This window comes from Populus alba, chromosome 17 (genome assembly GCF_005239225.2).
Source record: "Populus alba chromosome 17, ASM523922v2, whole genome shotgun sequence".
Lineage (NCBI taxonomy): Eukaryota > Viridiplantae > Streptophyta > Magnoliopsida > Malpighiales > Salicaceae > Populus > Populus alba.
This window is the reverse complement of record NC_133300.1, coordinates 18,263,499-18,284,905: the sequence shown is the minus strand read 5'-3', so window position 1 is coordinate 18,284,905 and position 21,407 is coordinate 18,263,499. Positions and strand designations below refer to the sequence as shown.

The 21,407-nt window shown below is 34.5% G+C and overlaps 3 protein-coding genes across 4 annotated transcripts; 2 read left to right on the top strand and 1 right to left on the bottom strand.

The window, feature by feature from the left end:
* The first annotated feature begins 3,349 nt into the window (after nt 1-3,349).
* On the top strand, nt 3,350-5,548 carry LOC118028816 (nudix hydrolase 18, mitochondrial). Its single transcript, XM_035032524.2, has 5 exons — nt 3,350-3,736; nt 4,329-4,440; nt 4,551-4,634; nt 4,738-4,866; nt 4,960-5,548. The coding sequence occupies exons 1-5, from the start codon at nt 3,633-3,635 to the stop codon at nt 5,110-5,112; spliced, it is 582 nt and encodes a 193-aa protein (XP_034888415.1). The 5' UTR covers nt 3,350-3,632; the 3' UTR covers nt 5,113-5,548.
* Nucleotides 5,549-7,295: 1,747 nt separating this feature from the next.
* LOC118028817 (putative disease resistance protein RGA1) lies at nt 7,296-11,295 on the bottom strand. Of its 2 annotated transcripts, none has more exons than XM_073405752.1 (3): nt 9,499-11,295; nt 7,997-9,159; nt 7,296-7,812 (listed from the first exon to the last, which is right to left on the bottom strand). In XM_073405752.1, the coding sequence occupies exons 1-3, from the start codon at nt 10,890-10,892 to the stop codon at nt 7,697-7,699; spliced, it is 2,673 nt and encodes an 890-aa protein (XP_073261853.1). In that variant the 5' UTR covers nt 10,893-11,295; the 3' UTR covers nt 7,296-7,696. The 2 variants fall into 2 exon arrangements, with proteins under 2 accessions (XP_073261853.1, XP_034888416.1); XM_035032525.2 differs by having other exon boundaries at nt 7,299-7,812; nt 7,967-9,159; nt 9,499-11,293.
* Nucleotides 11,296-16,381: 5,086 nt separating this feature from the next.
* LOC118028818 (plasmodesmata-located protein 7) lies at nt 16,382-18,474 on the top strand. The gene is made up of 3 exons (XM_035032526.2): nt 16,382-17,269; nt 17,895-18,008; nt 18,101-18,474. Exons 1-3 carry the CDS (start codon nt 16,534-16,536, stop codon nt 18,106-18,108), a joined length of 858 nt encoding a protein of 285 aa, XP_034888417.1. The 5' UTR covers nt 16,382-16,533; the 3' UTR covers nt 18,109-18,474.
* Nucleotides 18,475-21,407: the final 2,933 nt, after the last annotated feature.

Sequence of the window (21,407 nt, the reverse complement as noted above, 5' to 3'; positions counted from 1 at the left end):
AAAGATGTGTTGGAGAAAATGGTAGAGGAAATGCTAGGGACAGGTATTATAAGGCCTAGTAACAGTCCGTTTGCGTCACCAGTTGTCTTGGTTAAGAAAAAAGATTCCACCTGGAGGTTATGTGTGGATTATAGAGCTCTGAACAGACTTACGATCAAGGATAAGTACCCTATTCCAGTGGTGGAAGAATTACTGGAGGAACTAGCAGGAGCAACCATTTTTTCGAAAATTGACCTTCGTTCGGGGTATCACCAGATCAGAATGGGGTCAGGGGAGGAATTCAAGACGGCTTTCAGAACCCACAATGGTCATTACGAATTTTTAGTTATGCCTTTTGGCTTGACTAATGCACCCGCTACTTTTCAGAGTTTGATGAATGAAGTTTTTAGAGCACACCTCCGGAAATTCATCCTGGTATTTTTCGATGACATCCTCATATACAGTAAGTCTTATACTGCTCACTATGAACATCTACACACTGTTTTCAAACTGTTGAGGATACACCACTTGGTTGCCAAAGCAAGTAAATGCAGTTTCGGCAGTGAACAGGTCGAGTACTTGGGCCATATTATTTCTAAGGCGGGAGTTGCTACCGATCCCAATAAAATCAAAGCAATAATTGATTGGCCCTTACCAAGGAACCTGAGGCAACTACGAGGGTTTTTGGGGCTTACAGGCTACTATCGACGTTTCGTAAAGGGATATGGAACCATTTGCAAACCGTTGACGCAACTTCTTAAAAAAGATGCATTCGGGTGGAATTCTGAGGCTACCACTGCGTTTACACTACTCAAGGAGTTGATGACAACTCCTCCAGTACTAGCCTTACCCGATTTGGATAAATTGTTTGTGGTCGAAACGGATGCTTCTATGGTGGGAGTGGGGGCGGTTCTAATGCAAGAAGGCCATCCTATTGCTTACATTAGCAAAGCCCTTGGTTTTAAACAACAAGCTATGTCGATCTACGAAAAAGAAATGTTGGCTATCATGCATGCAGTTCACAAGTGGAGACACTACTTATGGGGCAAGCATTTCAAAATCCGCACGGACCACGTAAGCCTCAAATACCTCTTGGACCAGAAAATAATCACTCCAATGCAGCATCAGTGGCTAGTCAAGTTGATGGGGTATGATTATGAGATAGAATACAGGAGAGGAAAGGAAAATGTGGCTGCAGATGCACTTTCTAGGCCGGGTAGTCATGCTATTTATGCTATGGTTGTCTCCTCTGTTTCGTCTGATATCATGGCAGAAATTTCCAAAACTTGGCAAGAAGACCCCTACTTACTAGCTATCATCCACGACTTACAAACTACTCCAGGCTCCCATCCTCACTACAATTGGGTAAATGGACACTTGAATAGGAAGGGCAAGATTGTGGTAGGCCACGACAGGGAATTGCAATCCAAGATTATCTTCCTATACCACAGCTCAGCACTGGGAGGACATTCAGGAGTAACTGCTACTGCCAAACGCGTGGGGAGCTTGTTCTACTGGAAGGGGCAGCAAAGGCATATCCGTCAATTCATCAGAGAATGTTCGACTTGTCAGCGCAACAAGCATGAGAATATAGCTTCCCCAGGACTCCTACAACCTCTGCCGATTCCTAATGCCCCATTCATCGATATTAGTATGGATTTTGTCGAAGGGTTACCCAAATCGGAAGGGAAAGATGTCATAATGGTCGTGGTCGACCGTTTCAGCAAATATGCTCATTTCATGAGTCTAAGCCACCCCTACTCAGCTCCACTAGTGGCTAAGGTATTCATGGACAATATATACAAGCTACATGGCCTTCCAGCCTCAATCGTCAGCGACAGGGATCCCATATTTTTGAGCAAATTCTGGAAAGAGATGTTCAACATGCAAGGGGTAAATTTACTCTACTCTTCAGCCTACCATCCCCAAACCGATGGTCAGACCGAAATCGTGAATAAGTGTGTGGAAAATTACCTCCGGTGCATGACTGGAGACAACCCAAACCAGTGGGCACGATGGCTTTCCTTGGCCGAATGGTGGTACAATACAAATTTCCATTCATCCACGAAATTAACCCCCTATGAGGTACTCTATGGGTTCGCCCCACCTCTACACATTCCTTATTTTCCTAGAGATTCTATGGTTGCATCGGTGGACGACTTACTACTTCGCAGAGAAGAAATCATTAAACAAGTTAAAGCTAACCTTCAACTAGCACAACACCGCATGGTCCAATTCGTCAACAACAAAAGGAGTGACAGAACATTTTTAGTTGGGGATTATGTGTATCTTAAACTACAACATTACAAGCAACATTCAGTGGTACGCAGGACTTCACAGAAATTAGCAGCCAAATTTTTTGGTCCTTACCTGGTGCTGGCCAGAATAGGTGAGGTCGCCTACAAGCTGGAGCTGCCACCATCATCTACAATTCACCCTGTGTTTCATGTCTCCCAGCTCAAGCAGAGTATCGGTCGTCAGCCAGTGCAAAGTAATCTGCCACCAATGCCACCCACTCCAGACTTGCAACCACAAGCTGTAATGGAAAGAAGAATTAACCGCAAGAGGAATCACGCAATCACACAATTATTAATTCACTGGAAGGGGTTCTCACCTGCAGATGCTACATGGGAAAGTGCAGAAGACATCACCGCACGCTTTCCTAACTTCCACCTTGAAGACAAGGTGGGTTTGATGGGGGAAGATTTGTTACATGCTGCCAACGACAACTCTCCCAACAATGAACCTTGAAGAAACAGAGGACTAGATTTGAACAGAGGCACAAGCGGGAAAAGAGTGAATTCATTACACGCACCGTTTCATTTACAAATAGTAACGTGTCAATAAACACGTGTAACAAACCTACAAATCCTTTTATTACGGATGGGCACCCTGCATGCATATAACGCACTGCAACAGAATGAGAAGGCAGAGAGAAAATTAACAATACAATTTGTGTGAGTGAAAAGAGAGAAATTCGGGTGAATTTGCTCCCCTCATAGTCAAGTCCGATTGCAATTCATTTTCAGTCTTCAATACTAGTTAGATTCTCAGCAATACCTTGTATTACTGTGTTTAGTATCAAATACTTCTGTTAAAGTGACAGTATTCACTTGAAATAAAAACTCAGTTGTTCTTAATCCTGTTGAATCGTCACATATATATATATATATTATTTTTTATTTACTTTTAAATTAATATTTTTAAATCATTTTAATATATTAATATTAAAAATAACTTTTAAAAAAATATTCATAATAACACTTCGTCGACCTCTCACTCATTAAATATTGATGAAGAAGAAGAAGAAATCATTGACGCGTCACCAACACGTAGTCTGGGAGCAGGCAAAATAACTAAAGTCCAATAAACGGGGGGCCTGCCATCAAAGCGTTTCCCCTCCCTCTCCCTCTCCTCCCCTCTCTTTCCTGCCATTACTTATACGAGAAGATAGCCCGTCTCTACTCTTGTCATAACTACTAACAGAAATAGAAACCTTAAGAGGATCTGTCAGTTCCCATATCATCACATATTTTGCACCATCTAGCTAGCTTGTTAGTTAGTTTCTTGTAATAGAAAGAACCAGTTTCTTGTTTCAAGAAACCCCATTAAAGTTCTCTTGAGAAAATTGTTGTTGCTAAGAAAGAAAAGAAATGGCTACTGCTTTGGTATCTCAAGAAAATGTTGTAGCTTCTTTGGTGTCTCGTACAGGGAGGCATTTGCAGCGTTATGATAAAGGTCGTCGTCAAGTTGTAGGGTGGGTTGGTTTTCCCTTATCCTTTTCTCTCTACTGATTTTTTTTTCATTGGTTAACTAGCTGCGTTTTCTTGATTTTGGTGGGGCATGATTGTTTTTCTTATTAGGCCTGCAGATTTGATGGACTAAATAATCATTAGTCGATTGAGGTTTTGTTAAGTTTTGCTTTGTCTTTTAATAAAACAGGATTCGTCATAAATGATTTCTTGACATGTTAGATAAGCAGAACTTTATTCTGGTTTGCGAGGTTGGTCTAGTACAAAATCTTTAATGAATGTGATGAATGGTTGCTTACGGGCGCTTGAGGCCACTTGTTAGTCCATCATGGTGGGCTTATCCATGATGGGTGGACAGGATTGGCTCACGTGCATGGATAATTGTCCATATCTTTTCCTAAAACTTCTTGTGGAGCAGGGAAAATACAGTTTCTGTCCTGCTCTCTGATTGATTGGCCATCTTTGTTGGAACTGAAAACATGGAAGCAATAATTCAACTGATGATTTGATTCCAAGTAGTCCAGTTTGTGCCCGATTTGATTACTTTTAAGTTTATTGGTTGCTAAATTTTATGTATTCTTGTTTCATATATTGCAGATGCATACCATACAGATACAAGAACGGGAGCTCAAATACTTCGGAGGTTGAAGATGAGTTAGAAGTACTTGTCATCAGCTCACAGAAAGGAAAGGGGATGTTGTTTCCTAAGGTATTAACTAATTCCAAATGAAATTAGTACTTGATAACTCAATGTAGAGCGTAGAGTATAGACCGTTGCTCTGTCACATAACCTAACCAATATGCTTCATTGATTACCAGGGAGGCTGGGAATTGGATGAAACCATAAAACAAGCCGCTTCTCGAGAGACATACGAGGAAGCCGGGGTGAAAGGCAATGTTGAGGTAGTTGTCTTATCTTCTTTAATGGTGTGATTGCAGTTCAATTTAAGTTCATTTTTCCCAAATTTAATCACGCAGCTTATTGATGTTTGACCTTGTTTTGCAGCACCAATTAGGTCACTGGACCTTCCAGAGCAGAACTCATGGCACTGATTACGATGGATACTTGTTCCCTTTACATGTTAAGGAGGTATTAGATTTCTGGCCAGAGAAAAACAATCGCCAGAGAAAATGGGTATGCACATGCTACCTTTCTAACATTTTTATCTATATTATTGAAACTGTCGGTGCAATTGCTGATATTAAGTTACCTTTGTGCTATGTATAGATGAGTGTGGAAGAAGCAAGAGAATGCTGTCAGCGTGGGTGGATGAAGGAAGCCTTGGATGTATTAGTTGACCGTCTCGCAGGTCGGCAACAACTTGGTGAAGAAGAAATGGGATCTTGTTCTTCAAGCTACCAGGCCAAATCCAACTTGTAAATAGAGAAATTGTGGAGAAAAACAGTGAGGGCCATAATTAACAGGAATTGAACAAGCAAGAAATGGAGTGACAGGAAGCAAGAATTAGGCGATTTTGTGTTTATTTTGTTGTCCCTTTCTTGAATTTTCAATTCTGATCACTTTCTTGTTAGGAATATGTTAGTGGGAACATCAGAAAGTTTTACGAGGAAGACGCAAGATGGTTTCTAATTGGAGAGGAATTAATAAACAACTATGTTTTGGGAAGGAAAACAATTTGTCAGTTGTCTTTATTTCTATAGTCGGCTAACTGTCATTGGACTTCATCAGGATTGCAGATAATGACAGCTTTTTTTACTTCTGGAAAATTTGATTATTTGCAATTAATTTAAGGGCTTTGAAAGTTGTAATCTATAGTTGTCAAGGAAGAAAGTTGGGAAAGTTTCTTATTTTCTTCTTCTTTTGTTTCTAATTTAACCTGCAAAACAGGGTAGACTTTCCTCCTCCATCAAGCTCTAGTTTACATGCAAGCGATGTCGGCTCTAGGTTTTGACTTTGCCAGCAAAGCCAGCTAGCATTCAAAAGCTTCACTATTCTGAGGAGACCTGCTCTAGAAATCCTTTAATAAAAAGACAATATATATATATATATATATATATATATATATATATATATATATATATATATATATCTTAACAATTTTACCATCCAACCAAACACCTCCTTTGTAACTCCAAAGGAAGGATTCATAAAAATTGATCTTGTGGCTGTGGGTAAACTTCTAAACTTGATCCATGAAGCTATGATTTCCATCTCATATTATCCAAATTTTATTACATAATTAAATAAAAATTAAATTAATTCCATTCTGGTAACGATGACTTCTTTTAGTTATTAGAAGGCATAGTTTTCGCATGATGTCCAATTCATTCACATGTTACTGTAACACGCACAGGACATGCATGGCATTTGTTTTTATTATATATACAGATTTTATAAGGAGTTTTTATACTAATATTACAAAACATTAACATCATACCCTCAGTTTATATAAATCTATCATTTTTAGATTTGAAATATGATAAAATATCGGAGGAAACTAATCATTAAATGTGCACAAAAATATTTAGTCAAATCATTTACTCTTAAATTCTTTGATTTAATTTTTGAATTATCATATAAGACAAACAATATGAAGTAATTTAGATTTGTAAGTATAGATCTAAACTATATAAACAAATTTAAATTATATATTAATGTATTGTTACCCTGTTCATTCAACTTTTTTTATATTTTTTATATGACATGTAAAATAATAGAGTTTTTTATAAGTAAATTCAGCTATAAGATTTATTATTATATATATAAAAAAAAATCAAATAACTTAATTATGTACATCTCTCACCTCCCCTTCTTCTCCATCTTCCTCTTCCTCCACCCATTTTGTTGTTCTTACAAACTGTTTTCTAATTTAATGTTTTCTTTCTTTATCTTTGTAGGCAGCCTTTGTGATCATGGACGAGTAGTAACGGTGGCTCTATGGTTAGTTCGGCATCGTTTCTCTTCGATAGCAGAGACGGCAGGTTAAGGTCGCAGCAAGTCACCTCTTAGAAAAGCTGTTGAGAGGATGAAACGATGAAGTCTTGTTTATTTTAGTTCTCATTGCTGTCTTTCTGATTCTAAGTTACAAATCTTTTAAGTTAAATTGATTTTTTGAGTTTGATCTTTGAAGGGTTTTTGTGTTCTTAGTTTAAGATCGTGGGTTTTTGCTTCTTCTCAATGTTTTCTTTTTTTTATTTAAGGTTTCGGAGATGATGTTAGGTTTATTGAGATTACTGGGGATTAGTTGGATTCTTACGTTTCGTATTTTACACGATCTCTACTTCCTCTTTGCTTCATAATAATTGATCATTCCAGGAGACCTGAGCGAGATTTTTTTTTTTTTTTATGATTTGAGGAAGCTCCATCTTCTCTGGAAAATGTATTTTATGGGTTCAGGTGAATGAATAAAACCCCGATTATCCTAGATTCTTACAAAAAATACACTCGAACTTGAAACCTACTGTGCATATCTCAAGATCTTTGGATGCAGGGGAAATCCTTTTGCTTCCCCGTCTCCTCTCTGCCTATGGATGCAGGATGTCATATAACAAGATAAAATGAGGATGAAGAACAGATAATTAATCAAATTAAGGGATAAGTTTCTTGCCCGGATGCATGGCATTGATGGCAACATGGGATAATATAAAAACAAAATATGTTCTTAATGTAGCTAGTAACCAGAGGACATGAAATGTATATCAGAAGTAGCGAAATAAATTTTATTGCCCAAAGGACACAGTAAGTAGCATGTAACGCAACAAGTTAAAATGAGGATAAGGAAAGTATATGTGATAGATAATCAACCAAATAAGAGATACGTTTCTTGCCCAGATTCATGAATAGAGTGGTAAAAAAAATAAAGAAAAATGCCATCACAACTACTAAATTTACATGCCTTAAAAATAATAAAGTTAAACTATACACAATGTTCACGAGGGAGATCTTATTGCAGAGATGTTTTGGTGAAACTTGGTCATATTTGCAGCAGCTTTGAATTGTTCTTCTAGAACTCATCCAAGTTCGAACGTTCTTCGGTAAGCTCAAACAACCCGGTAGTATTTGCTTCTTCAAAGGTTTCCTCTTTGTTTCTTGGTTTTGATATTAGCTCCTTCAATTCATCTGCTAAACTTTCAATTGATTACAACAATATAACATGATAATGAGGCATTGAAAAGCAATAAAAGAGAGAAGCTAAAATTTCAAGAACGAATAAATAAATATTAATGATGAACCAATATGGAAGGATGCAAATATAATGCATGGAAAAATGGACCTTGAGAAGGTGAGATGATTGTGCAACTACCATGCTGGCTTCCTGGTGGAGATGGGAACATTTTGCACTGCTTAATCTCTAACCTCTTCAGTGCTATGCACTGTGGCAACCAATCTGGCAGAGAAGAAAGTTTGTCGCAATTGGAAATAGAAAGATATTGCAGGCTGCTAGCAGCATTTTCAAGCTCGCACGGCAGTTCTAGTAACTTGGGAAGCTGAGCAAATGTCAGAGACCGAAGCTTTTGAAGGCCTTGGTGGCCCTCTGCTTTTTTCCCCGCATCCTCAATTTGCTCTTTTTTGTAATTAAGACCTACAATATTGAGCAATAATTGAAAGCTCCGGCGCCCTTCCGAGCAATCTTCCTCTTGCGTCTTCTGTCGTCCACTCAAGTAAAGACCACTGCAGTTACGAATCTCCAGACTTTCAAGGGAAATGAGGTAATTCAAACTGAACCCTAAAGAAGTGAGATTGTGGCAATCAGTCAAACATAATTTTTGAAGAGCAATCAAGTGTTGCATTCCTCGAACCAGGGTTGAAAGACGATAACAATTGTGGATGGACAATGAACGAAGCGAAGTCAAGCACTCTATCCCTTTCTTCGGCAAGAACTCTTGCTTCGAAGTTATTTCCAAATGTCGTAGGGTAGCAATCTTCCAAGTACCTTTTGGCAACTTCTCAAGCTTCACGCAAGCATATAGTTTCAACTTCTGCAAATTTTGCAATTTGCATATAGAATGTGGAAGTCTTCTAATGCGAAAGTTCTTAGAGAGATCAAGATATCTTAAATGCAGCAAGCTACCGATGGAATTTGGCAAATCATCAAATTCTGATTCAGTTAGAATAAGGATGCGCAGGTACTTGAGATTTGCAAGGAGATTAATTACTGTCTTGTTTTGCTCCACTAGTAGATGAGAGTAAAGAGATCGCAACTTTTTTGCATTGCATAAAAATTCTGAAATTGAATCCTTGACTTTCGATGAAGATTTTTCAGGCAAATCAGATCCAAAAACAGAAACATGTCTAACTTTTTTGCTAGGGCTTTTAGGATGAGCAGTGATGAGTGAGCACTCTGTTCCAGCAACCAGCCGTGCAAGATCATGAATAAGATCATGCATTTTGCAGTGTCTTGCTTCATCACCAGGATATTTAAGTTCTTCTTCCAGGAGAGACATTGACAAGAGTTCATTAACATACCTGTCAAAAAAATAAAAACGAAACACCAAAACACTGAAAGATGAACATATAAAAAGATTGAATATGATTGCATGGTTTAAAGATGAGTAGGATAATTATTTGTTAATGTTCAAATAGCAACATTTTCTCATTCACTTGATGATTGTTTATATTAATTAACCCCACTAAATGCATATTTTTTATGGGAGATTAATATGTGTGTGTGTGTGTATGGTATATTAGTTGATATAATTGAAAAAATCGTTTATTCATTCTTTCAAACAATTAAAACAAATCCCACCGACTAAGATAATTAATCATATAATTTTCTTAAACTAGAGGTTATTTAACAATAAATACCTGTGGCCAATCTTCTCAAGTGGAATTCCATCAGATGATTGAAGGAAACCTTGAGCCATCCACATGTGGATTAGTGTTTCCTTATCGATTGACCTATCTTTGGGAAACAAAGAGCAAAAAGCAAAGCATGGCTTCAAGTACTGTGGCATTTGATCATAAGTCAGTCTTAAAATAGGAAGAACATCATTTTCCTTCTGAACTAATTCCCATATCTCACTATTCTTTACAGACAACCATTCATCTTCATCTTCACCCTTCCGGTTTAAGAAGCAACCCAACGTTCTTACAGCAAGAGGAAGCCCTCCACATTTACTAACTATATCCTTTCCAATTTCTACTAGGTTTTGAGGTCGATCTTGAATTCTATCAAATGCCCATGACAGAAACAAATCCATACATTTATCATATGGGAGACCACTCAAATTATATACATAGCGTGTGTCAGTGGCCATCATTGATGCAATCTTCTTACCACGTGTGGTTACTAAAACTTTACTCCCCCTGGCACCATTCATTAACAAATCTTTTAAGCGAAGCCATTTTACTTTATCCTCATTCCAAACATCATCTAGGACTAGTAAATACTTGCTAGTGCTCATTTGTTGCTTAAGTATGTTTTGCAACAAATCAAAATCCAAGTGGCCATGGTTTCCGCGATCCAATTTTTCAGCAATTCTTTGTGAAATCTGTCGCACATCAAAGTCACCAGAGACAAACATCCATATTTTACGATATCCAAAATGAGATGCAACTCTATCGTCATTGAAGACCAATTGAGCAAGTGTAGTCTTTCCTAAACCACCCATTCCAACGATAGGAATTATGGTAACATTTTCTTTCTCATTAGAAGACAGCAACAATTTGATTAGCGCCTCCTTATCATCTTCCCTTCCTATAACCTCTGATGAAACATCTGAGCCAGTTTGTTCCCTTTTTAATGGCACAGCTTTGCCATCTCTCCCACTTTGTGTAAAGTGGAACTTAGACCTATCTTCTGCAATTTCATCCATGTTCTCTCTAATTTTCTTTAACTTTTGACCCAATTGAAAACGAAACAAGATAGGGTTTGAAAGCGAACAAAAGTTGCGTACCTTCTTTATCAAGCTCCTATACACCAGGACCTGCCTTTGCACATTGTCAGTCTGGTATTCATCAATCACGTCATCCGCCTCGTAGACTGCTTCTTTAAGCTTTCCCAACCAAACCCTAACCTCCTCGTTTTTGTCATGTTCCTCCTCTGCAGCATCAAGTACAGAGTTAATTGTAGTTAATGTGTTTTCAAGCTTTTCAAGCTGTTCTTCAACTCCACATGCTAATTCAATTTGTTGCCGAATCAGGGGTGCCAACTCATTGGTGATTGTACCAACAATATTGGAGATAACAGCTTCTGCCATTATCTTCCTTGGTTCAAGAATAAAAAGGGTTTTTCTTTATAAAGAAGAGAGTAAACCAATGGAAAGAAGGACGAGGCTGGGTAAAGGATAGGAAAGAATGTTGGACTTGGAAGAATATGATAGCCTTGAGAAAACGAGGACTAGAAGAATGATGAAATGTGATAGCATATCTTACACTACACTCATCATGTAATCAATGGAATGAAGACAGGTATAGAGTAAAAAGAAGTTTCCCTCCGAAAGAAGAACTAGGAAGTCGGCTTTTGTTGGAAAAGGCAGTGAAATGTGATCCATGCAGGAGCATAGCTTGTACAATACTCATGGTGCAACCTGTGAAAGTAAAATCCCAGAATTGAGCACTAGGCTACATCTTCTTTTTAGAACTTCGTTTTTGTCTTCACTTGTGATTAACATCCTGACACTTTGGCCAGATATGGTACATCAAGTGTAAACTTTTCTTTTCTTTTTTTTGTCGTGCCATTATACATTATTAGTGTAGAAAGGAGGAAAAATTGTGCTTAACACCCACTACGACAATGGAATTGATATGACCACTGTAACATAAAGCAGTCATGGAAGTAATTGAGTTGCCTACTAAATGTTTGGTGAAATGCAAATGCCACGCATCCATCTCCCAGCCTAACAATTCCTTTTACCAATACAGTCTTTCCCAGATCACAAAAACAGAGGAAAAAGCAATCTTGCGGTAATAATATCAACATTAAATGAAGCTTAAATACTTTTTTTTATTATTATTATTAATATGAGTACCCCGATCAATTAATTCTAAATGATTAAAATTAAGAATGCATAAGTTTCTAGTTACGTGAAATTTAAATATTCTTTAAGTGTATGGAAGATGAGAAAAAGTAAGAGCATTAACCTGAAAGAAAAGAATAGCAGCTTGCTTTTCCTTTCTCGCACTCTTCTTGCCCTGTAAATAGCAGATATATGGAACCTGAGCCCAAGAGAGGTGCAGATCCATTTAAATATCAGAGACGAGAATACTTGTCCTCTACTATATAACAACAGTGTTTGTAACGATGTACTAAATTCCAATGAATATAGCTATTAAGTAAATGTTTACAAACGTGTTTAAAATTATATTTTTAAAAATTTTAAGTTTTTTTTCTTAAAATTATTTTGATGTGTTAATATTAAAAATAATTTTTAAAAAATAAAAAATATTATTTTAATATATTTCTAATAAAAAAATATTTTAAAAAATAACTATTACCACACTTAGAAATACTTGGTAAAGCATGCCTTTACTCGTAAACTGACCTGGTGATTAATTTATTTGGAGCTTGATCTAGAATTTTTTTTTCAAACCAATTTGGATATTAATTTAATTAAACTCTAGTAATCTAATAATCCATAAGAGAATATACTTAGTTAACTTTAAAAATTAATTTTTTTATTTAAAATAATATCGTTTTAAGTTTTTTTAAAAAAAAAATATTCAAAACAATTTCATTTTATTATAAAAAATACTAAAAAAATTTTGTTTTAAAGTTTATCTAAATGACCAGGAATCCAATTTCGTATCCAGGTTAGATATTGGAGCAGGTATGAAAACTGTGCTCATGAAATGTTTGGCATTATAGTGATAATTTTTTTTTAATTTTTTTTTTAAGAAATATATTAAAATTATATTTTTTTATTTTTTAAAATTTATTTTTTATATCAAAATAATTTAAAAACACCTATAAATAATTTAATTTAAAAAAAAAACACACACACACAAAAACCTGAAATCAACCCAAAACTAAAAGATTTTCTAAACTTAGATCTAATTTTTTAGGCAAAAGAAAAATACCTAAATGAAACTATCATCACCGTATGGAATCTTTTGACATCAAAATTGATCATTTTGGTGATTGAAATTAGTAGCAACTCTAGTTATCTTTTTCTATCACTGGAATTCAGCGATCTCTCTCCTATCTCAAACTAGGATTTAAAAAAAAAAAAATTGTATCAAAATTGAAATGAAAGAATATTGATAGATCTAATAGGTATAATTTATAAAGTTTGGTGATTAAATTAAACTTTTTATATGAACTTTGCAACCATTACTCATTTGTGGTATCTTTTATACTTTGATCTTTTGTTTTTTAATTTTTTTTATTCAATTATCTTTTAATTTTAGTCAAAAAAAAAGGTGCAATCACAAAAAAAAAATTAAATCAAATTAAAAAAAGATAAATTTAAATAGTGAATCTAGAGTGTTTTGGCCATTTAGAGTTTTGTGTGTGTATAAAATCAATAAATAAGGAATCAATAAATTATTGCATAAGGTTTTTTTATTTTATTAAAGAAAAAATACATTTAAAAGGATATGATAAGTCATGGTATAGAACCTCGTTGAAAGAAAACAAGTATTATTTATTTAATAATCAAGATAATAAATAAGGAAATTATAAGTGGCGCGCCTAACATTTTTTTTTCTTAGGAAGCTAATAACCAACGGTATATATGGAAAAGGCTAATTAAGGCAATTAAAAATTAAAACTGGAATATGTATTAAAATTCCTATTGTAATCATTAAATTGATTAAAAAAAAAATTCAAACGGATAGGTATTAAATTTTATACTGTAATCATTACGTTAATAAAAATAGGAAAATATAGCAATTAACTTTATATATGAACAAGGATTTAAAATAGATATATATTAAATTTTTCATTTTTTTTCTTTACTTTAAATTAATTTTTTTTTAATATTTTTATATATTAAAAACAACTACTACTATACTTTATAATGACCAGACATCAGTTGGTAAAGGGCGACACCACAACTCGGTAGTGTTGGCAAATTGAGATATCAAGACAAACTACCATAAATCGTAAACGACATTATTGAATATAACATCTTCCATCTACCTTCTTTATCCCCGAGAGAAACAGCCAAAACCTAGTTCATGGTGGCTAGATCTCGATGCAACCATCAAAAGCTGCATGTGATTGTACATGTGTGTCTGCGAGAGAGAGAGAGACCATACCGTTGAAGTGTTCTGTTCGGAAGTGAGAACAAAAACTTTGGAACATTAATTCCGAAATGCCCCACACGCATCTGTGGGCGCAATGGAAGCTAAGCAATCTTGGAACAAATTAGTACACTATAATTGCCTTTATACTAAGTTAAATCTACGGTGAGCAAGCAGTCTGAACATTTCTCTGTTTTGTATGGCAAACAGGTACAAAAATTCTTATGATTCGAGTTAGCCCTCAAAAGTTTAGTACGTAATATTTCAAAGGGGTTTTTCTTTTCGTATCTTGTTGTTTTGATCAATGGAAATCTCTTCGATAAAAAAAACCGATTGATTACAGGAGATCGGTTCCTTTTCTTTTCCATTTCATTTTCTTTTCCTTGTTTACTAATTAAGTTCCCTTTTCGTTAAGGAAATATATATATATATATATATATATATATATATATATATAGAGAGAGAGAGAGAGAGAGAGAGAGAGGTTGCTTTCCCTCCTGCCAAAGTGCCTTAAAGCAGAGTGTGGGTGATGCAGTGCAACTAGTACAGAGGTTTGTGTGTCTTCACTTGAAAAAGCTATGTGCATGCATTAGGGGATAAAAAGATGAAAAAGGAGCAAGAACACCCTTTTGTTGAGTTGTTCTAGTCGTAAATGCCAGTGCAAATTGTTTTAGCTACAGCTCTGCATGAAAAGACACCTACACACACACTAACTAGCTACTAATTTATTTTTCTTAATTGAGAGGCAATATATAGGGCACAATATAGATAAGAGTCTCTAAGATTAAGAAAGAAAGAAAGATGAAGATGAAGATGAAGATGATTCTCCCTTATTTATTATGAGCAAGCTATCTAATTAATTAATACCCACGTTAATTCAGTAGTAGATTCACAGGAGCTGAACCAGGACGCTAGGATGAGATGGAACAATATTGAAGAGATAAAGATAGGGCGATTTTGAAATTCTAAAATGTTCAAAGAATAATTGTGAAAAAAAGAATCAGAATCCCTATTGTACAAAGCTTTAAAACTTGATTTGGATGATATGGAGATAAGGTTTGGGTTATTAGTTGGAAGAGTTCTCCCTTAATTTTTTTTACAGAAAAATCAAAAGAATATTATATTGATAATAAAATCAATATATTGAGGATTAGATTTTGACCAAGTTAGGATTAGATCAACTAATAAATCAAATTTTATCCATTTAATAATTCAGGTTCCGAATTAGCTGAGTCTTGGATTGACTATGTATAAGGCCCAACCTAGGGTTAACTTGGGTTGAAGCTCAGGTTTTAGATTGGAAAAGTTAATTTTAATTTTTTAAAATTAAAACATATCATTTTGATAATAATAAAAAAAAAATTAACATGTTAACTATCAAGCTTTGATTGGATCAAGTATGGGTCGACCATATCAAATAATTTTTTTTATTATTATTTTTTTTTCAATCTAGACCAATCAGACTCCTAATCGGCCAGATTTTAAGTTTACCTACCAAGCTGATATGAGTTTTATAATAGTGTTTTTATATCCCCTTGAAAACAAAATTGATAATCCTTGTTTCAAGACAAAAATAAACTATATTTTACAGTTGGATTACATATTAAATAAATTGTATTTATATCTTATATTCGTAACAATATTTTGTACAAGTTGCATGTTTGGTAATGTAATACAAGATATTTTTCAATTAAAATGATATTTTAAAAATACATAAAAAATATTTTTTAAATATTTTTTCAAGTAAGAAAAATCTGAAAAAAATATATATTTAAAAAAATCCTAAATGACATAGTTTTTATAAAAAAAAAATTAAAAAGTACTATTAAAATTCAAAACAGCTCGAAAAGAAAAGAAGAAGAAAAAAACTTGTACAAGTGAAACTAGACTCTAAGTTAGCTTTTAGTTCATGTACATTCATGCCTTTACAAGGGAAAGAAATATTTTCTTCCTCTTGGGTCTAAACTATATATAATTGCCAGAACCTTCTTTAATGTTACTATTACTTTTACTATACCTTTTTAATGTCGGAAGGAAAACTGGATTAATTATGATTTTATCGGCAATTTTATTCTAATCATAAATATACTTGTTAAGAGTGATATATAGTTCTCTCCAAATGCCATGAAATTACCCATCATTGCTCCAAAATAAATAAGCTAATTATATGCTAGAAGTTAATTAAGAAAAGAAACCAAACTTAATACCCATTAATTATGACAAATAATTAATATGGCTATGGCAACAGAAAAATATTGGATTAAATTGAAAACTCTTTCATGAGTTCATATAGATTCCATGCGAATAATGTAGGAATTTAACTCTTAACCGTTTTGGTGTATTTAATAATTCTAAGTTAATTACAACATCAATAAAAAAAATTATCCAAATAATTGTTTTTTAATCATGTTTCTTCATAACAAATGATCCCACTAATTTTATTTTTTTGTTGATTAATATATAAAGGCCTATTCTCCCACGTACATGGAAAGAAGGAGCCACACAAAAAGACTGGTGGAGATGAGAGAAACAAGAGTCTTGTATTAAGCTCACGTTAATTTCATAAACGGCTTAGATTTGCCTCTATATATATCCTCTCTCTCTCTCTCTCTCTCTCTCTCTCTCACTCTCACTCTCCCTGAAACTTGTCTAGACATGGGAAGAACAACGAGTTCAACACTACTCTTAACCTTGACGTTCCTCTTCTCTTTGTCATCTCTCCCTAGCCCTTCACTTTCAGATTCAACAGACGCATTTGTCATTGGAGGCTGTACTCAAGAAAAATATGTACAAGACTCACCATATGAGTCCAACCTTAATTCTCTCCTTACTTCTCTTGTCAACTCAGCCACTTACTCTTCTTACAACAACTATACCATCATGGGCTCAAGCACACAAGATGTTGTTTACGGGCTTTACCAGTGCCGCGGTGACCTGTCAATGCCGGATTGTGCCACGTGTGTCGCTCGAGCAGTGAGTCAACTCGGCGTCCTATGTGCTCAGACCTGTGGTGGAGCACTGCAGCTTCAAGGATGTTATGTGAAGTATGATAACACGACGTTTTTGGGTGTGGAAGATAAGACCGTGGTGTTGAAGAAATGTGGACCTTCGGTTGGGTATGATACGGATGCCATGAACCTTAGGGATGCAGTGTTAGGGAGCTTGGCTGGGACAAGTGGCCCTTACCGGGTTGGTGGGTCAGGTAATGTCCAGGGGGTGGCTCAATGTGTCGGTGACCTGAGCGTCGAAGAATGCCAGGATTGTTTGTCGGAGGCGATCGCACGGCTGAAATCAGACTGCGGCACTGCGGATTACGGTGATATGTTCTTGGCTAAGTGCTATGCTAGGTACACCACCGGTGGGCCTCAAGCTTATTCCAAGGCTCATAGTGGTAATCCATGCTTTCAAATTGTGATGAATTTGTTAGTTTTGGTTTTTTTTTTCCTAATTAGAGTGATGGATTTGTTTATAGTACTTAGTTTTTGTTGATAATTATTTTTATGTAAATTAGTACAAGAATTCTCCCAAAAAGTGTTAATCATTTTTTCTGTGCCTCAAATGCTGGTGTGATAGAAATTTACATTAAATCTTCCCCTCTCAAGAAAATATCATTAGATCAAGAACTAAATAATGATCACGTATGGTTATTATTTTGGAATAGAAGAGGAAAACATAATCGGAGTAGAGATTATATCTTTTTATTTTAAAATTATAAAAATTTATTTCAAATTTATTTTAGAATTAATATATTTTTAATCAAACATGTTCATTCTTTTTTATTTTTTTTTCTGCATAAAACACTCACCAAACAGAATTTATCCTCACCAATTTATTATAAAATATTGATTTTTTTTTTTTGGCCAATGATGTACATAGGATTTGGGGGAAAGAGTACAAAAACATATCTTAAAATGGTAAAAAGTTTTAAAATTAGAATGTTTTGAAACAAGAGAAATAATTGGGTTGCCATTTCATGATAAGCTGTTTTTGCTAACTCTCTCTCTCTCCAAAAGCAGATAAATATACCAACGATGGTGAGAAGACATTTGCAATTATTATTGGAATATTGGCTGGAGTGGCATTGGTCATCATTTTTCTTGCTTTCCTCGGAAAGGTGTTCGGAGGAAATGGTAAAATCCCAAGTTTTCTTGCCTTGATTAATCTTCTTTCTTATCTGGTTTTCATGATTTCTGACTGCCAATATTGTTTCTCATGCATGCAGGAAAATAAACAATTCCAGCTCAAATCTCAGCCTGCTAAAGTGATTTGCTTTTGGTGGTTCTTTTGATTCCCTTTCCTTTCTTCATGATGCCAACTTTCCTCTGTTTCTCTTTCTGTTCCCCCTTTAAGATTTTCTTTAATTTGACTCTCAAAAGGAAGGATTAAGCAAGAGATGGAAAGAAAGAAGGTGGTGGTGGTGGTGGTGGTGGGTGGGTGGGGGCATGCATCTCATAAAACAAAGTTAGGAAACAGAGTAAAAGGGAAGCTAAGATTCCACTCTCCTCAGTCCTCTCCCACTTGATAAAGTTGTATCGTCCAAATGTGAAAAAATTGGCATATTCTTTTAGTAAGCTGCAAATTATGTTTCTTTTCTGAGGTGACAGTCTTCTTTAGTACTTTGACCATGTCTTTTTCTTGATTTCTCTGCGACTTTCTATCAATGAAGGGCGAGTCCCCTTCACTTGCTCTGCTTGGGATTTCATGCACGAGAAAGAAAACTATGTTCATGTAGTGGGATAGAAAGTTTTAGCCCTGTTTTTAAGGCTGAAGTAACGATTAGATTAAGTTCAAAACAACGTCGTGCTGCAGTTAAGATGCTTCTTAACTTAATCATCAAAAAAACAAAAAAGTTGTATGATCCTTCTCGAGATTGGAGTTAACAGCAGCTTTGAATATTAACAGACTGAGGTGCTTGAGAACCCAAACCTGTTGATTCTGTTCGTTCCTAAACCAGAACTATTCCTTTACTTTTGCACTAAGAAAATAGGCAAAACCCCATTATCATCCTGAGTGTATTACATGATTCTCAATTTCATCCTATTATAATGATCCATGATCAAACTCATCCCAAACCCATTAGAGATTAAACATCACCCTTCCATTGACATGATAATGTTTGGTAGCGTGTTAATGGTTGTTTTTTAAAGTATTTTTCGCTTGGAATACATCAAAAATATTTTTAAATTTTTTAAAATCATTTTTTATATAGCTTTTAATCCAAACAGACCCAAAATGCATCAACACACCGACGGTACTCTCACGATGGGACAACGCTGTCTAATTCTAATTATATATCCATGGGCGCTGCTTGAAGTTTGAAGGCAATCTAACAGAATAAAACCCAGATGTATTTCATATGAATCTAACAGAGCTACTGACATGTACCCAGAAATCATTCTTGTTTTCTCTCTGTCCCAGCTCCTAAGCAATTTCTTCCCTGCGTTTTTGTTCACCGAGCTGTAAATGTTGCAGAAGTGCTTGTTGGATGCCATAACTTATGGCAAGTCATGGTGTGTGCATCATTCTTTTGTACTTCTGTAGACCTGGCTCTTCTTTTCAAATCATTGTCTCTTTACTTTTCAAGTGATTTACACTAGTGATCATGCCATGGGAAGAAGAATTTTGCTGTGGGATCTTGGGGAAATTGGATCTAGAGCTTAAAGCTATCACCTCTTTCTTTAAACTCAAGCAACTTTAAAGAACTCATCAGAAAAGGCGAGAAAGAATATCTTAAATCATTCTTTTGTACTCGTAAGAAAAGCTTTCAACATACCTTGTACCATATAATAACCATCTAAACTTCAAAAAATTGTATTATTTGATGAAGCTTTAAAAAAGTTTAAATTATTTTAATATAAACTATAGAACTGAGGGATTAATTGAAACCAAATCGTAGGGAGAACTTCAATCACAGACTTTTCTTCTTTAGCTTTGTAATGTTGGCATAACTTGGAGACCGACAAAAGCAAGAATCATGCAGTATATACTGAGATCCATCATCCAGTGCTTTTAGCCCTGCGTTAAATGAAAAAACAAACAGGATGAAAGATGATGTTCGTTATTGCGGTTTAATTATTTTTTTAAGAAATTTTAACTATTTTTTTACCTTTAAATTATTATTTTTTTTATTTTAGAATCGTTTTGATTTATTGATATTAAAAATGGTTTATAAAAATAAAAAAAATTATTTTAATATATTTTTAAATAAAAAATATTTTAAAAAACTTTAACAAACATGCAATAATGCTAAGAGGTAGATGGGACTTAAATTAGTGTTATAGTAAAAAGTAAGGATTGACATCCTGTAAGGTACCAAACCCTTCAGACAAACTTTATATTCTTTATGCGATCATTGGTTTCATAGTCATAGCTTTATTATCCAAATGGGCAATTATGCAATTATTTTGAATCTAACATTGGACCCATAAGGTGATGGGAACTTACAGGTGAAGAAACAGAAGAGAAGTTAGCCCATACATATATATATATATATATATATATATATAAAAGAAAGTAGGGCATGCATGATTGGAAGTTTTGTATTAACGAGTATGACTTGTAGTCCAAATTTATTTTTGATATCAGTATATAAAAAATTTTAAAAAATTAATTTAAAATAAAAAAAATCAAAAATTTTAAAAACAAGATTGAAACGCTCATAAACACCGTCGTTACATGGTTTTCCAGGCTTGGCATGAAAAAATTTGGACACGTGCTCCACAAAAGTCTAGAATGAAGCCCATCTATTATCAAAATCCGACATCCAAAACCTTTTGAAGGAAGAGGGTTCGCGTTGTCGGGCTAAGGCCAGGCCTTGAAGAGCCAGTCGTGTTCTAAGAGGGGGCCCTGCTGGCAACTATAGAAGCTTATGGACTCTTGTTGGATAGACCAGAATCTTCCACACGATTAAGGATTTTCTGTTTTTGCTTTTTCTTTGAAACAGTATCTGATTAATTTCAGAAGTAAAAACAAATTTTGAATTTTGAATTAGTAGAGTAATAATAAACATTCACCTTCAATCGGACATGGATGATATTTTTTATATATATAATTTTTTGGTTTAAAAAACACGGTACTACTGTGAATTTTATTAAAAATTAACCTAATAATTTAAAATATATATATTTTTTAATTTTATAGAATTATAAAAAAAAATATTGAATTATTTTATTTAAAATAACCCTTAAAAATAAAATTTTAATCTCAATTAATATATAAACTAATTTAAAAACATTTTTATTATCAAATAAACAAAAAATAATAAATTATTCATACGACATGCTTGTAACTAAACTATAGTCTTGCAACCAAAACCCAATAAAAACTTCTTCAATAGTTCTCGTAGCCTTATCTAAAAAGACAAAACCAAATTTCCAATAATTCTCATATATATGTATTTAACTTGCTCAAAGTCTTCTTATAAAAAAAAATTAAACTCTTATTAAGGAGCAATTTAATCATGAAATTCTCTTCATAAGAACAAATTGCATGGCTGATTTCCCCCTCATAAAACTGATGATCCCAAGAAA